We start from the raw sequence: 16,576 nt of genomic DNA, 5'->3' as shown, positions 1-16,576 counted from the left end.
AAGAACACCACTATCAGATTCCCAAAACCCAGGGAACTGTAGGAAGTCCAAACCTCGGGCGGCACAGTGCTGTTTGAAATCTCCCTTTAAAAAGCTGTTTTCCCTGTTAAACATCAGACATACTCAGGGCTCTGGAGTGATCCGGGTTCCGAATTCCCTTCGCTCGCAACCTCTGCAGGAGCACCGTGGAGGACAACTGCTTCACCAGGTACACTGCCATGGAATAGTTCTGGGAACACAGCAAAACATCACAGGAAACACTGATTTCATCAAAAACCAGCTTGTATTTTATACCACTTGTTCTGTGTTCCTAACAGGCTCGAGACGGCAAAGTTTTCAGAGCAGAGAAAACCCCTCGTGCTCCAGGAATTTCACAGGGCTGGAGTCTGGGATGCAACACAAGTGACTTCATGCTTTACTTAGATTTAACTGCAAACCAAGCTATTAAAACAGCATTTAGGACACTTCTGGAAGTTTTACATCTCGTTCAGGACATGCAGCCCCTTTCAGCAGGGTAATTTTACATTACCCTGTGTCAGTGCATCTAATTTTACAGGGATGATGTGAGGTACTGCCCCTGTGTCCATGTATTTAAGGGAAGCTGTCGGGTCAAATATTATCAGAACTTTTCCTTTTTGTTTTTTTTTTCTAGTAAAAGCTTATTTTGTTTTCAAAATAGGAAAGTGAGCAGTGATACCTCTTCCAAAGGAATACCTAAAAAGATGTATCACCTGCAGGATCTGCTACTCAGTCTGGAAGCACTGCTCATCTTTTCCTTATTTTGCTGCACTTAGCTGTGTCTGAAACAAGAACTTCACTGCTGAAGCAGAACAGCAGAAAGGCAGTGAAGGAGTTCAGGAGTTCAGAGGGGCCAGGACGTGCTCTGGAGAACCAGCCCAAGAAGTCACCGCTCCCATGTCCTGTCCTTCCCCTCCCAGGAGGTCGGGTCACTTCCCCACCAGTCTCAGCAGAGCTGACCCTGCCAATTTTCCTTATCCATGCCAGGGAAAAGCCATGGATGCTCCTTTCTGCCAATACATTGGGATCCAAGCAGGTTGGATGCAGAACTCCAACTCTGCCAGGCCCCCCTTCCCTCGAGGGCCGAGCTCTTCCTGGCATCGAGTTCAAACCACAGCCTGGCATTTCTGAAGCTCTGATTTTTCTTACAAGCTTGTAAAAAAGCAGGTTATAAATGTCTTTCTAAAAATGTGAGATTGTACTGTGCATTCATCAGCAACACCCCAAAATGGAAAGGACAAATCTCGTGTTCTCACATTAGGGCACATCAATTATTTTGATATAAACATTATTGGCTAAACCTGTAGCTGCATTCATACAATTTAAATTGAAAAATGAAAGGCTTCCCCCCAGCAACTGCCACATGTGTTTTCACTTAAACAAACAAAAAAAATCCATACAATTGTGACATCTACTAGGTTTTATTTAGGATGCCACCAGCATGCAAAGGCGGGGTTTCAGTAATATATCTCACCACAAAATTACTCAAATTGAAATGGCATCAGAAACACCACATTTTAAATATTTCATTCTTACAATGACTGCTTCTCACATCGTTAAAAACCACTACTGCTTTAACTTGTTTGTTTAATGCCTCAATTAGTATAGAAGTTAGAAAAATGCTAATTAACGTTGTGAAATTATTTACCGACAGCTTGAATCTACAAAGGCAGGAACTCGCCCAAGGCAGCTGGTGCAGAAGGCTCTTGAAACAGATTGTGGAAAAATCCTAGAGATGACTCCAGGAAAGGTAGAGAGCACCAGTTGGGACATGTGAGTGACTCTTGAGGGGAGAGGAAGAGGGGAATCCAAATTTTGTATTATATGGGCAGACCCAGAAATAAAATAATTCCTCACATTTAACTCTCAAAGAATCACTTTAGGATTGTGGCTCAGAATCACAGGATGGGTTGGGTTGGAAGGAGCCTTAAAACTCATCCCATTCCACCCCCTTGCACGGGCAGGGACACTTCCCACTGGACCAGGTTGCTCCCACCTGGATTTGAGCACTTCTGGCACCTAATGCTCCTGAGAAGTTACCCAATATGTTCTTTATAACTGAAATATCTGTGAAGCCTGAGAACCAACTAGTTCACAGGAGACTAACTCGGAGTGCAGGGCATTCCTCCTCCCTAAATCCTCCCTGATCTTCCCAAGACTCAGAGCAATATCAGGATCCATCCCCTTGCATGGAGGCACTTCTGCAGTGTGAACCAAACCAGTTCTGGTACCTGCAGCTCTCATGAAAAAAAAAGAAGGTTTTTCTGAAGGATCATCCAGCCATCATTTATTCCACAATCTGGATGGAGATTGTTTTCTGCTCCACAAGAAATCCATCCCGAAATGTCCTGGTGGTGTTCTAGAGCTGCCCATTGTGCAGGACTGGGCTGTAAGCATTTTTCCAGGCTGGATCAGGACTCCTGGGCTTTGCACACTGACAAATTCTTGGACAAGGTTTCACCTCAGGACAATTCTCGGCACTTCTAATAACAGGATGGTTGCAGTGGCACCAGCACACGCTGCCCCTGGAATGCCCATCCAGCAGGTTTGGTGCCAGCACTGAAAGCACTTCACTAATTCATGGACTCATTTACTGAAGTCACTTTTTGCAGCATGTTCCAGATTTAATTAGTCCAGTGGAACATCAGCAATTTTACAACACCAATTGTAACGTTCTCCCCACAGACACACACACACAAAAAAAAAAAAGTGATAAAACCGTGAGTTTTTAAATATGAAACGTAAGAATGGCAGTTGTGAGAAGAGAAATGTAAAAAGGCCAATGAAATCTGCTGGGCCCTGCTGAGCTGTGATGCTTTGTGTCCACACTCACAGCTCTAAAGGGCCACTCTGTCCTGAATGTCACGTGCTGGGTACAAGTCAAAGCCAAGATAAGGTTTGTCGAGCCCCTGAAGTCAGGAAGAGCTTGAAGTCTGAAGTTTGGCCAAATCAACAAACAAAAATCTTATAGGATGTCTTGATCTTGTTATCTGAGCCCTCAGTGAGTCACAAAGGTGGGTGGGGGGTGAAGAGGGAGAGCTCACACCACAAAAACGTGAGCGCACTGATCTGAGGGAGCACGTCCTATCTCCTGCCATCAAGGAATTCCATCAAAAGAAGGAACAGTCCAGTGCAACTGCACCAAGGGCTTTCTGCACAATTAAACCTGCTTATCTTTCAGATCTTTCAAAGCACAAATTGCCAAGGTTTGAGCAGCCACTTACTCTCCCGATCTCCGCGGTCCAGGAGACAACGATTGTGTTTGGTACCGTCGTGGACAACCTGACGAGTGAGGTAATGTTGATTGGTCTGCTGGGGCGCTTTGGTTCAACACCATTTTTGGTTGGTGGAAGGTAGCCCTGGAAATCAAAGCATTTCATCTCTCAGATACAAACACACACAAAAAAATTTAGCATTGCTTTTGTCTTCTTCTCACCACGACCCTGCCCGAGCTGCATCCCACCCGAGCCAGGCTTCGACTCAAACAGAGAGAGGGATCAGACAAAGTATCAGGTGTTTTAGAAGCTCTTTCTCCTCACAGAGAAATCTAAAATCCCTACCCATGGAATTTTAAAAGGCCCCTCTCAGCAGTGCTACTGAACCTGCCTGGCCAACACTGCCCACTCCAACCCCCTGTGCTGCCCCAGGACTCTCACTGGGGTTTGTCAAACACAAAAATACACTGTCATGGCTTTTGGAAATGAATCTTCTCCTAAGAAACAATGTACTTAATCTTTTCTAGTCATTCAAACACTCCAGAACGTGAAAACAAAGGTTAGGATAAATTTTCAGGCTAATTGCTGCCAGACAGTTCCTAGTGATGCTACCCAAAAACGTGTATCAAAAGAACATCTTACTTACTGGAAGGCTGCATGGTTTCCCATTTACTTTCACACACAGATTGGGTGGGAAGTGATCTTCTTGTGGACAACTGGTTTCTGATAAACAAAACCTAAAAGCAAAGAGCTCCCATCATCTTTCACTTTTAAAGTGACTTCAAGTGACATCTCTTCCTAGAAGGAATTTGTTTTCCACTGGGCAAGGAAAGCACAACAGGTCTTGCTGAACACAGTCCTCCAATTAGCTGAGCAGGAAAGCCCCCCAAAATTACAGCGGCTCAAGATGGCTGTGGGTTCCTCCTCAGACTCCCTGAGTTCCTCCCACTGACTGACTCCTTCCCACAGGCAGGTTCCTGCTACAAAAGACAGCTCATCCCAGTTTCTTTTCTGCCTTTTCTCCAGACCTCTTGACACAAGTCCAGAGCTTCACAAAGGACAAAAGTTAGGCTCTTCCACTGTCCTTCCTCCAGGCAGCTGTTGAGGCACAGCCATGGAACCCTGAGGCCTGTGGCAGATCTCTTAGTTCAGGCAGTTTAATTTATTTACTGAAGTTCAAACAGGCTTATTTGCTGCTGGATCCAAGACAGGACACACCCTTCCCTGTCCCAGGCCAAGATAATGGACAATAGGTAAAGGACCAAGAGCCTCTCAGCTCCCCTGGATTCCTTCCAGGGGACCTGTCCCATCCCATCAGGGTACAGCTTCTCAAGGCAGCTGCTCTCAAAAAGGGGGAGCTGACTCTGTCCCCCTTTTCCCTCATTCCCTCCACATCCCTTTGTCCATCCAATTCCACACTGAGCCAACCCAGCTTGTTGATACAGAGGATTTCATCAACTTATAATAAACTTGTGGAAACTTCTGAAATAACCAGCAGGTTCAGACCCAGCCTGGTGATTCCCAAAGTGTTACCTACAGAGAAGCAGCCCTTGGGTTGGCATGGCCATGGAATTCTGTGCCTGACAGCTCTGCCAGGAAAAACCCCCTTCCCTGCTTGGAAATTCTGAAGGCCCAGGCACATGGAATCTGCCAGCGGAGTTACAGGAAGGAGGATCCACACAATCTACAACCACTAACAAGAAAATCAACCAGGATGAGGCTCTTCTCCACCCTGATCTGCTGGATAACATATGGCTGATCCAGCTGAAAAACCAGCAGCACGGAGAACAGGCAGTAACACACTTACCTTAGCTGGACCTGTACTGTGAAGTCACATTTGGTCCCAGAAATATCCCTGGAAATAACAGAACACAGCTTAAAACACTGTTTTTCACAAGAGATTCATCAATATTACAATACAGATTCCTCCAGAGTTTGCCCTAAGTTCAGTGTATGTAAAACACCCTTTCTGGTATCTATGGTATATATGGGGTGTGTGTGTGTGTATATATATATATATATATATATATATATATATATATATATATGATATATACCACACTTTCCTGTTTCTGGTCAGTCAAACCACCACTCTCAGGACACATTAAAAGGCACAGTTTTTATTCTTCAAGGTAAATAAATCAATTACATTCTCATCTGACCTCTGCCACTCCCTTTTTTTTTTTGTACACCGTAAATAAAATTCTGATAGGTCACTATAAAATACCATCTTTATAGTGAATAAAATATAAAATACCATCTTTATAGTGAATAAATTATAAAATGCCATCTTTATAGTGAATAAAACATGCCATCTTTATAGTGAATAAATTATAAAATACTGTCTTTATAGTGAATAAACAGAACTTAAGAAAGGATCTGGTTGGTGGCAAGGAAGGGCTGCAGGAGGCAGAGTTCTGAATTTGCACACAAGAAAAACCCACCCAAAACACCCCAGAAGTGGGGGAGTTTAATCCTCCCCTCCTCACCCCTCTGCTCCCCATCAGTTCACACGGAAAGGGGAGGAGAACTCCCCTTCTCTGAGCACTGCACACACCTCACAGTTCAAAACTAAAGGGGTGGGATGCTAATTCCTGCTTTAATGCCTTTTTTTATGGGAATACTGCTGGAGGCCACTCACATGGAACTGCTGATTTGCTGCACTTGCTGCGGCGTCAGAGCGAACGCAAAGCAGGTTTCTCGAAACCGCTGACTATTGTCTGAGGCTGCAAGAGAGCAGAGAGCAACTTCAAAAAACCTGCACAGGGATCCATCCATTCACATCCTTTGTCATTAAACTCTCCACAAATACACTCGTTTTTACAGCCACATCTGCTCCTGTAAACAGCTTCGGAGCCAACGAGCCGCCGCTTCAACCCTCCTGTAAATAAAAACAGGATGAGCAAACTTTACGTGCAGATAAAATGTACATTTGAGAAGTGATTAAAGGAAAATATAGATTAAAAGAGCGATGCAGATAACAGCAAAGCTGAGGGGAATCAGCTTAAAACTTTTATCAGTAACTGAATGTCAAATGTTCTCTGATATCCAGTGAATTCTTAGGAATTCTCGTCCATCGCTTTTTTATGTCCTTGAACACCCAAGATCATGGATTAGCCTGTAAAAGTTCACAGGGGGACTGAAGCACAACACATGCAACTTCTCCCATTTCAGGAAGGTATTTCATGGAGTTAAATGCACTAAAAGATATGTAATATGCCAAGAACTCCTGAGACATGCAACTATAAAATCTGCTTTTAAAGCCCTTCGTAGTGTCCCAGAACAAAACAAACACTGCTCAAGAGTTAATGCTCCTGCTGAAAATCAAAGTCATGTTAAATACCTCCAAAATAGTTCTTTTATCTAAAACAAATCCCTTCCCAGGGCTACAGGCACCGAGAATAACACACTGGCAATGAAAACAGCTTTTTAAAAAAATAAATTAAAAGAAAGAAGCATCTCCCCAGAGAACTGTTCCACACTCTCATCAGCACATACATTGAAGTGCAACTTAAAGCAGCTTTTCATTCAATTCCATTATTCTTAATAATTTTATAAGGCTATGAATAAATATATTGTGCATTAAACACTCAATAAAATGCATCAATTTTTGGTTTACTATAATGCACTTCCTGACTCAGCCCTGAGTGACAGATGAGTGAAAACTTCAGGGGGAGACTCCAGATCCTCTGTTCAAAGCAGCATGTGGTAGGTTGGAACCAACAATAGCAAAGACATTGAGTGAGTATAAATATTAACAGCAGCAATCTCCTAAAATTTACATTTCTGTCTTTCTTGCATGACAGTCCTACAATCTACACACTCATTGCATTATGTAATAGGTAATAATCATTATACAGAATATATTTTATATATAATAGATATCAATATAAATTATATATTATGATCAACTGCTCCAAAGCTGGATGGGCAGGAACAGGTAACAAACTTCTGGGACAATACCAGCAACAGGAAACCTTCTAAAAATCATAAATTATTTCTATAACTTGCTATATTTTGATATCCATACATTTCCTCTCCACCAGCCATGGCAGCAAAATGTGAGAGTCTGCAGGAAACAGAAACACAATGTGCACAATTAACAATGAGAAGCTGTTTGAACATTTGGTTTTCAATATAGTTTTACTCCTATTTTTAGTTATCAATGGAAAAGTCAGAATTACATATTGTCATCAACAAAAGCTGAATTAGCAAAGCCAAAGCACTGCAGAACTGAAGGAATTCCAGGTATTATTTCCTAGTGTTCCATGGGTTTATCTGCCTGGTTTATTTTCCTCACATGGATTATTTGCTTTACCCCACAAATTGTCAATTTTGGCTTTATTAGAAAAGTTCTGGAAGGTTTTTGTGAACTTTTCCTGTGAACTCCAACACCTTTAAATTAAAGGCTGCTGAACATTTCACTAATGCTACATTCATTGAAACCTTAATTATCCAAGAAGTCAAACAGCAGCCACCAAAATTCCAACCTCAAGTTTCCCAAGTGATCCTTTTCCCTTTCACCTGCTCATCTTTTTGCTTTCTTTGGCTTTACAGCAGTCCCAAATGAAGGAATCCAGCAGGGAATATGGGAAACAGGAGGAACTGGATCAGGAAAGCTATGACAGAGTTGCCATCACGGGACAAAGATCCCGAAATTCAATCCTGTTTCCTCTCGTTAATATAAGACTTATTTTTCCCTTTATAACAATATGTGATTTTGAGAAGTGGGTTTCCAACTTGTGTATTCCCAGAATCGTTAAGGTTGGAAAAGACCTCCAGGATCATCAGGTCCAACCTTTAACCAAATCCCAACTTGTCAGCTAAACCATAACTAGTTTTTTGAACACTTCCATGGGGGGTGACTCCACCACGTTCCAGAACTTTATTTTAATACTTAAACAGTCTCTCAGTCAAGAAATTTTTCCTAATATCCAACTCCTGCATTGGCCAAATTAAAGCATTTCTACACTCAGTTGGGAGAAAATTTAAAAGTACATTTTTGAGTGATGCCATGGGAGCTTCCCCAGTCTCAGCTGCCCTCATGAGCCAAGTTCTACCACGTTGGGAAGACAGGAAATAGCCACTGCTGGAACCAAAAACCTAAGGAAAAAAAGCCTCCAACATTTCTTCCTGTGGTTTGGTTTTTTTTTAATTTTCAGTGGTTTTGGTGCAGTTAATGCTGTGCCATCTGCTGAAGTGGGGACATGGAGTGAGGACAATGGCTTGAGCTGAAAGAGGGTGGGTTTAGATGGGATATTGGGAAGGAATTCTTCCCTGGGGGGCTGGAAAGAATTTCCCAGAGAAGCTGTGGCTGCTCCTGGATCCCTGGAAGTGTCCAGGGCCAGGTTGGACAGGGCTTGGAGCAACCTGGGCTGGTGGAAGGTGTCCCTGCCCGTGGCTGGAACAAGATGAGCTTTAAGTCCCTTCCAACCCAAACCATCCTGGGATTCTGTGACGCGCCTTTGTCTTACTGACTGTGAGTAAAATCCATGAGCTGCTGGATCAGTGGTCCCAGTGCTGGGATGTTCCTTCAAAGCAGCACTAACCCCCACTCCGTGTTCTCCACACGTTTCTGTGCACCAGCAATCCCGGGATTCCCACGGGAGCAGGGCCACATTGCCAAGGAGGCAGAAAAAACTTGTTCATTGGGCAAGGATGCTCCAAAAGCCAATAAAATATTGCAAAACTCTTGACAGGCAGAACAAGACAAGAACTACATCACTCTAAACTACAACAGCATCACGGTCAGGCCCTTCAACCACCACCAGGACACAACTCTGCCCCTTGGATGTGGAACCACAACCGTGGAGTTGCACCTCAAAGGAAGATAAAATATGGTTTTTCTTTGTGGTTTTCTCTAATCTTCTCCTTCAGCTTCTTTTAAGACCCATATCTACTCCTTCTAGATGTGCTTTACCCTACAAATGAGGCATGAAAATTTCAACCAACCACATTAAACTGAGCTCATTTAGCAGCTTGACCATTAAACACAAAATTCCAAGTGACTGAAACGCCTCTATGTCCAAGGACTTGAGATTTTTCAAGGAAGAGGCATTGGAAATCTGGAATTTAAGTGTAGAAAAGCTGCTGACAGATTTCTATTAATTCAGCTGGTGTAGCAGAACAGCAAACAGACTCTGGCAAGTCAAGCTCATCCTTTACTTTTAAAGTTCTGGAGTCTGATTAAAACCAGAACTATGCAAATGTATAGTTTCATATGAGAAAACCATTTTGAGGGCCAGAAACACAACCATGCCCCTGCAAACAACTATTATTATTTAACAACAGAAAGGCAAAAATAGCTCTGCAATCGAAAACCAAGTGGATTAAAATAGAATTTATAATCCAATAAAGCTGAAATCAAGCCAGGACAACAGAATTAACATGGACATTCTTAAGAAAGATGCCAGGAATGTTTTTTTGGAGGGTTGGGTTTGGGTTTTTTTCCATAACTATGAATTATTAGATATTATAACCTTTTCTTTAGCAGTCTCTGAAGGGAACAGAGCTTGGAGGATGAGTTAAGAGGTTTACAGGCCACGTCTCCTTTGCAAATTCAGAAAGGAGGGATGTCTAATGGACTTTCATTAATTTAATTTCAATCTAAAGAAGTGCAGTAATTTCAAAGAAATACATGAAGCACAAGCATCACTTTAGCTTGCTGCTCAAAAATTCCCTGAATAATTCAGAAATCTGAAAGGGCATGTTTGGAAAGTGTAACACAAAGCTCTGCAAGCAGAATTATGGCATTAAATGAGTGTCAGCAAGAACAGTTTCAGTGTACAAAACCCACACCTCATCTTACTGGGATCTCACTGGTTTGGAGGGGAGGGTTATTTCCTACTTCTTCATCCATCCAGCTTAAATCCAGGGAAGGCAATGCAGAAAATCCATGTTTTCTTGTAAACTTGTACAGACATTAAAAACCAGCACAGGCTCAGCTCCGTTGCCTCTGCAGGTCCCAATAATTAGTAAAACACACTCAAAAATGCCTAAAATGCTGCAAAAACATGACAGAGTTTTTTCTTCCAAGCTCCTCTTTTACCAATTCCTGAATTATTCCAAGCTTTCCATCAGGTCACGATCCAAAGAGAATATGGGATTGGTGGATATGAACTGAGAGGGGCCCAATTCTGCCTTCCTGGTTGTGGAGTTCCTTAAAACATTTCACGTGAGTAAAGTTTTCAAAATCTGAGGGGAAACTATTTTAATATATTTTAATTACCATGCAGTTAATATATAGAATGTATAATTAATAATATAATTAATGTATATAATATATATATAATTAATATGTTTTTTAATATGTGGCAGTATCATCCACAGGTCCAAAACACTTAAAATCCTATATAAATATATAAATAAATATACATATATATACATAATCTATCTATCACTTATATAAGTAATAATGGTACATTAAAGACATTTCCTACCAATTTTATTCTTTATTTTGGAAAACCCCTCCAGCACTAGAGTGAAAAAAGGAACCCAGCTTGAGTGGCTGCATTTTCTACAGCTCTAAAAATATTCTGTTCCACCTCACCAGTACCCAGGGCTAAAAATAGCCACACAATCTTTCTGCAGCAAAATACCTCTTGCTGTCTTGAGAAAAAGCCACTCTCTCCATTCCCATTCAGGAACAGCCACCTTGAAATCTTTAATGAATCTTCTGATATCACGTTGCTGAGGTGGAGACATTTCCTGATGCTACAGCAGCTGACCAATAAACTAAGGTTAATCTTCCCATAAATCATCACCAAGGGCAGCTTATTAAATACTAAAGAGAATATTTTACCTCCTAATAGAGAGAGAGACCTGGACTAAAATTAAACTTGCACTTTACACCACAATTATTACCTGAGCTATCACTCACTTGGCCCATTCCCAATGACTTCCAATAGCAGGGTGTTTATTTCTGAAGGCAGAAATAGTTCTGTTAAGTAAGAGTGTGAGGACTAGAGCAAATTTTTGCTGCATGCTGTAAGATAAACAAGAGATGCCTAATTGCTTATTCACTAACTTAATACACTGCAGAGTTTGGATTAGTTACATTTAAATTTCATTAATAATATTAACCAGAAATCTGAATATTGTAGTAGATGTCAACCCCACACATAAATATTTTTATATATATGTGTGTGTGTGTGTATATGTATAATATCTGTCTACAACTTCCTCACAAGGATCTGAGGAACAGCTGGAGCAGTGCCAGGGGAGGTTTAGGTTGGATTATTAGGAAAAGGTTCTTCATCCTGAGGGTGTTTGGGCACTGGAACAGGTTCCCCATGGAAGTGGTCATGGCCCCAAGAAGTGTTTGGACAACACTCTCAGGGACAGGGTGGGATTGTTGGGGCCAGGAGTTGGACTGCACGATCCTTGTGGGTCCCTTTCAACTCAGCATATTCCATGATTCTCCAATTCTTGCTTGTCTTCCCTGGATACATAAAATACCTCATTTTTAGGCATCTTGCTTTTTCTTTGTATCCACTTCGGTTCAATCCTCTTCCAAACATCGCTCCTGAAAATTTAATCGCTGCCTCCAAACCACACCAAAATTCCTGTGTTTGGATTGAGGCACAGAAAACATTTAGCTTTGAAAATGGTAAAATTCAGGCAGGCTTTGGATGCTGTCCCATGGCAGCAGGAGGCAGGAAATCCGTAACCCAACACCCCAGAGCCACAGCTCCTCATCCCACCCTCTGTGTGGAGCCTCCTGGATCCCTCCTGACCAGGGTTCATTTCTCCAGCTGTTCTTTGGAGGTGGGATCCAACACTGTGTCCCTGCTGGAATGACTTTATTCCAGCAGGATCCAAGTGGGAGACAAACACTGAGAGGACCCACCTTGACGGGGGATCTGCATCTGGGGATGCACCATCAGGCCTTTAAACCCACCCCAATTTCTGGAGTTCCTGGGTAGTAACCAAGTGTTTCCACATCAACACTTCCTGTCCTTTAACCACAACCTCTGTCATCTTCTGGAAGCAGCAGCAGAGCCTTGCAAACCACCACCCACCATTCCCTCCGTTTCCTGCTGCCGTTAAATGCATTTGGAGTGTGCGGGATCAGCCTGGATCCCTGCTTGGAGCCACCCTGTCCCCTGCAAGGCTGGAAAAGCTTCTCACTAATCACCAGAGCCATGTCAGGCCATGCCAAAGCAGGGCTCTACCCCCACCCCAACACCCAAGAGCGTGTCCTGCACAAGGCACAAACTCCTCCAGCAGCTCGGCCGCTCCAGCGCCAGGAGCGATCCCACATTCCTGTTCTGTCTCACCTTGGCCATTTCCCTCCATTTCCAGCACTTACCACAACAGATGCTGCATAACCTTAACGTTTCAAAACACTTCAAAGCTACTTGAGGGGAAGCACTTTAGTAAACACACAGACCCTTCTTGCCTTGGCAGTTTTGAGGAGCCCTTGACCCACTTCCACGGGTCCCAACTGCGCTCCCAAACACCCTGAAGTGACACTGAACGTTCTTCACCTTGGAACAGATGAGGAGCTGAACCCAGGGTCTGGGCATTTATCAGCTGCTGCAGTTATCACTTCAAATCATCTTTAGATTCTGTCCAACTCACAGTTAATCCTCAGGAGGAACAGGCAGAGCCACACCGGGGGTGGGAAAGGCAGGGAGTAAAGAGATGTGAAGGAGCTTATTTGAAATAGTGCCTAAATATATATATGAAAATAGCCTGGAAATACTCCAAGGGCTACAATTAATCCATAAATATTATGTATTTTATAAGTCTCTCTGATATGTTGTACAAACAGAACAGATCAGCTGGAAACTCTGTGCAATTGGACTGACATTTATGTTTGATTATTTTTTCAGTCAGTCATGTATTGGAGCATTTCTGAAGACCTGCAGTGAGGACTGAGGGACAATTTCATTCCAATCTGTGTCAGAATTCCCCACCCTCCCAACCCACTTCTGTGGGATCAACACCCACCCACCCCAGCTCTCCCCTCCTGAGCCCACAAATCTCCAGTGCACATTGTGCCAGAGGGCAGGAACATCACTGGATCCTCCTTAGTCAAACTCAGTCACTTGAGACACCTAAATAAATGTCCCAGCACTCAAATGCTGCCATTCAGGCTTGAATATTTTAGTTTCTTCCTAAGAGCACCAACCCTTAAACACTCCAAAGCAGCAGCACGAAGAAGGCAGCGCTGCCACGTCCCTACACAGGGGATCCTGCTTTTAGAGGAGCTTTCCTCTCAAAAAGAAAGTAGCAAGTTTTATAAACCTGACAGAAAAGGTAAAAAATTCAGTTTAAAGTTCATTATTAGACAACAGAGTCCCTAATAAGCTCTTCACCAGGGTTAGCACAACCTATATATGGTTTTATCATCTGGGGAGGTGAAAGGATCTCTAAAAGACTTCCAAGTCCCAGCAGCGTTTCCAGCAACTCCTGAGGGATCTCAACATCTCAGGGGCAAGAGGAAATCTTAAAAAATACCTATGGCAATAGCAGAGCTTCCTCCCCTGTGTGATGTGAGCAGCACTGTGAGGCATCCAGTCCCCCAGCACTGGGAAGGGACTCCAGGCTTACACTCCTTCCTGGTTATTAATGGATTACCACATGCCTCGGGTCAACCACGGGGTTTGGGGTAATTCCTTTCATGAGAATTGTGGAATATCCTGAGCTGGGAGGGACCCACAAGGCTCATCGAGTCCAACTCCTAATCAAATTATCAATTCTCAAAAAAGATATCCTAATTTGGTCTTGGATGAAGTTGAGTGAGGGGAGGTTTAGGTTGGATCTCGGGAAAAGGTTCTTCCCCCTGAGGGTGGTTGGGCACTGATCAGGATCCCCAGGGCAGGGGTCAAGGATGCCAAAGCTCCAGGAGTGTTTGGACAATACTCCAGGCACAGGGTGGGATTTTAGGGTGTCCTGTGTGGGGCAAGGAGTTGGACTCCACCATCCTGATGGGTCCCTTCTAACCCAGCATATTCCATGATCCTGGGAAAGCCAAATGGCTTCCTAAATCCATTCACACCAGAGCAGTGGTGTCTGAAAACATCCCTATCCTGTCAGGTCCTGGAATTTTGGTGATCTCAGTTCTCTGCATGAGGAGGTTGAGCAACCAGCTGAAGTGAGCCTCATAAATTATCCTCCTTTTTCTGCAGCACAGGAGTTACAGTTGGTTACAGCTCTCTCAGACTTAAAAGAAACAAGACTCTTGCCTATGGAAAGATTCTCTATAGGTGAACCTGAGGCCCACTGTATGCAAATACGAGCTGAGGCCAAAAAAAGAAACCCAAGTGCTCTGTAATTCTAGTTGAGCTCCAGCACAGGAACAAGGCAGAGCTAATATTTCACCCTCTTCTTGCACAATTAAAAGCTGCAGGGTCGGAAGTCAGAAAGCTCAAGCCTGAGCTTAGAAAATAGTGTTTTGTTGAACTTCCTCCCACAAAGTACATTTAAAAAAATAATAAACACAGAAGACAGTAAAAGCGTGACTTTCATATAAACCATAATACCAATTGCACAGAGCAAAAGATCAGCTCGCTGATATATGAAAGGGAGAAACACTTGCCAAGCAAAACTTGCAGCCTTTCCAACCCAGATTTCTAGTGCCCTGAATTGTTTAATTGTTTAATGGCTGTACCTTGAACTACAGTCACCCTGAAGATTTCAGTCAGCTCGGCTGCAAGAGCTGTCTCCCAAAAGGCAGCGTGGCCAAGCCAGGCAGGATCACTCAGAGGCTCCTCAGTGAGCACCAATGGATCCTGGAGGGCAGGCACCAGGGGCAAAATTCCACTGCTTGGAGAAATCCTGCTAGGAGAGCCCTCAAATTAACAAATAAAACTAAGCCCTCCATCAGGAGAAGGTTCAGTAGAGGTACTGGAAGCTCCTTCCACCGGTGGAGTCTGGAAACATGTTGGATATAAGGAATATTGATGGATATTTGTCTCCTCCTTCCAGAAGGCTGCAGGGAAAAACCTAATTCTGTTGCCCTGATCCAAGTTTCAGTGTTGTGTCCACATCACTGAAAGCTGAAGCAAGAGCAAATAAATTAGGATGATCATCCCTATGGCATCTGGACAGTTTTTAAAAGAGCAGGATAGTCCACAGCCTCTTTAATCCTTTAAATTGAAAAGAAAAGGGTAATTTCCCCTTACAGGTAAGTAAAGACCCCTAAGCCAGTTAAAATGTTTTTTGGAACAACCACACAGCTAAAGCAATTAGGAATGACATTTGCTGGAAGAGGAGGCATTTTTAAGATGTTGTTTAACTATCTCATGTCCTTCCCATAACAATCTGGCAAATTCTGGTCCTCGTTACTCATCTCACAGCAAACACACATTTCACCACACAAAAGAGATCTTATCTCTTGGGAGTTACTTTTAGAAAATGCTTAAAAAACAACCAATTAGCAGAGTCTGTGCAGCAGGGGGGGGCTGGTTGGAAACAGGGGGAAAAATAAGTGAAAGCTGCAGCTTCACTTGAGAAACCAACAACCAAAATTCGCCTCTTTAAAGGAGTTCCTATCAGAAAACCAACCCAGAATCACAACAACAAGGCAATTTTCAGACATTCCATCAAGGCCTAACTGGACAGTTCTTCCTGCAAAATGACAAAGCCTTAGAGTCACTTCAAATCCTGGTTACCCATGGGCAGAGTACTCATGGTGGGTACACCCACCCCCCCAGCAGCCCTCCCCAGCACACAGAGCTTTCCCAGTTGGCTTGGACACAAACCCATCCACTCGAGATGCTTTCTCAATTTGGCACTGAGGATGACTAATAAAACATGGATCAAATTCAACAGCTCCACAGAAAATGAACAAATCTCTCTTTGTCTCACGTCAACAATGCCCAAGGAAGGACTGGACGTGGCACTCAGTGCTCTGGGCTGCGGCACAAGGTGGGGACTCGATGATCTCAGAGATCTTTTCCAACCTAAATGACTCTGGGATTCAGCCAGACATCCTCAAGTAAAGATCCTGGTGAGAAGGGTACAGGTGGACAAATCCCTGCATTCCCCAATGCCATAAATTCCAGCACATCCACTTTAATCCCAGTCCAGAGCTACATTTTGAGGAAGCAAGTTCGAGAAGGCAACTTCTATTTCCTCCCTTTGTTCTCAGCATTCAAAATAAGAGTTAGCACATTTAATTTCCTTATCTGTTATTCACATTAGTTGTGTACTACCCACCTACCTAAAGTATTTGGGTACAGAATGCATGTTCAAGTGCCCTGCTGAGCAACTCCCTGCCTTGAGGCTTCACCAAATTATTGCTTTTCAAATTAATAATCACTCCTCCACGGGACACAGGACTACTGCAGCAAACCTTCCCAGCTGTTGATCTGGGAAAGACCAGGGACAATGCC

The 16,576-nt window shown here is 43.2% G+C and overlaps 1 protein-coding gene across 2 annotated transcripts in view; it reads right to left on the bottom strand.

Moving 5' to 3' along the window:
• Positions 1 to 16,576, bottom strand: part of PIAS1 (protein inhibitor of activated STAT 1) — a 58,094-nt gene that overhangs the window by 14,458 nt on the left and 27,060 nt on the right. For both annotated transcript variants that reach the window (XM_051796882.1, XM_051796883.1), the window contains exons 3-7: positions 5,875 to 5,959; positions 5,041 to 5,088; positions 3,880 to 3,970; positions 3,243 to 3,377; positions 124 to 229 (exon numbers count right to left, since the gene is read on the bottom strand). In XM_051796882.1, the coding sequence (XP_051652842.1) occupies positions 124 to 229; positions 3,243 to 3,377; positions 3,880 to 3,970; positions 5,041 to 5,088; positions 5,875 to 5,959 (465 nt within the window). The remainder of the gene's footprint in view (positions 1 to 123; positions 230 to 3,242; positions 3,378 to 3,879; positions 3,971 to 5,040; positions 5,089 to 5,874; positions 5,960 to 16,576) is intronic.

The sequence above is a fragment of the Manacus candei genome, unplaced genomic scaffold (assembly GCF_025592945.1).
Source record: "Manacus candei isolate 608988 ecotype Guabito, Panama unplaced genomic scaffold, ASM2559294v1 h1tg000046l, whole genome shotgun sequence".
Classification (NCBI taxonomy): Eukaryota; Metazoa; Chordata; class Aves; order Passeriformes; family Pipridae; genus Manacus; species Manacus candei.
The sequence above is the reverse complement of the archived record's forward strand: the minus strand, read 5'-3'. Positions and strand labels throughout refer to the sequence as shown.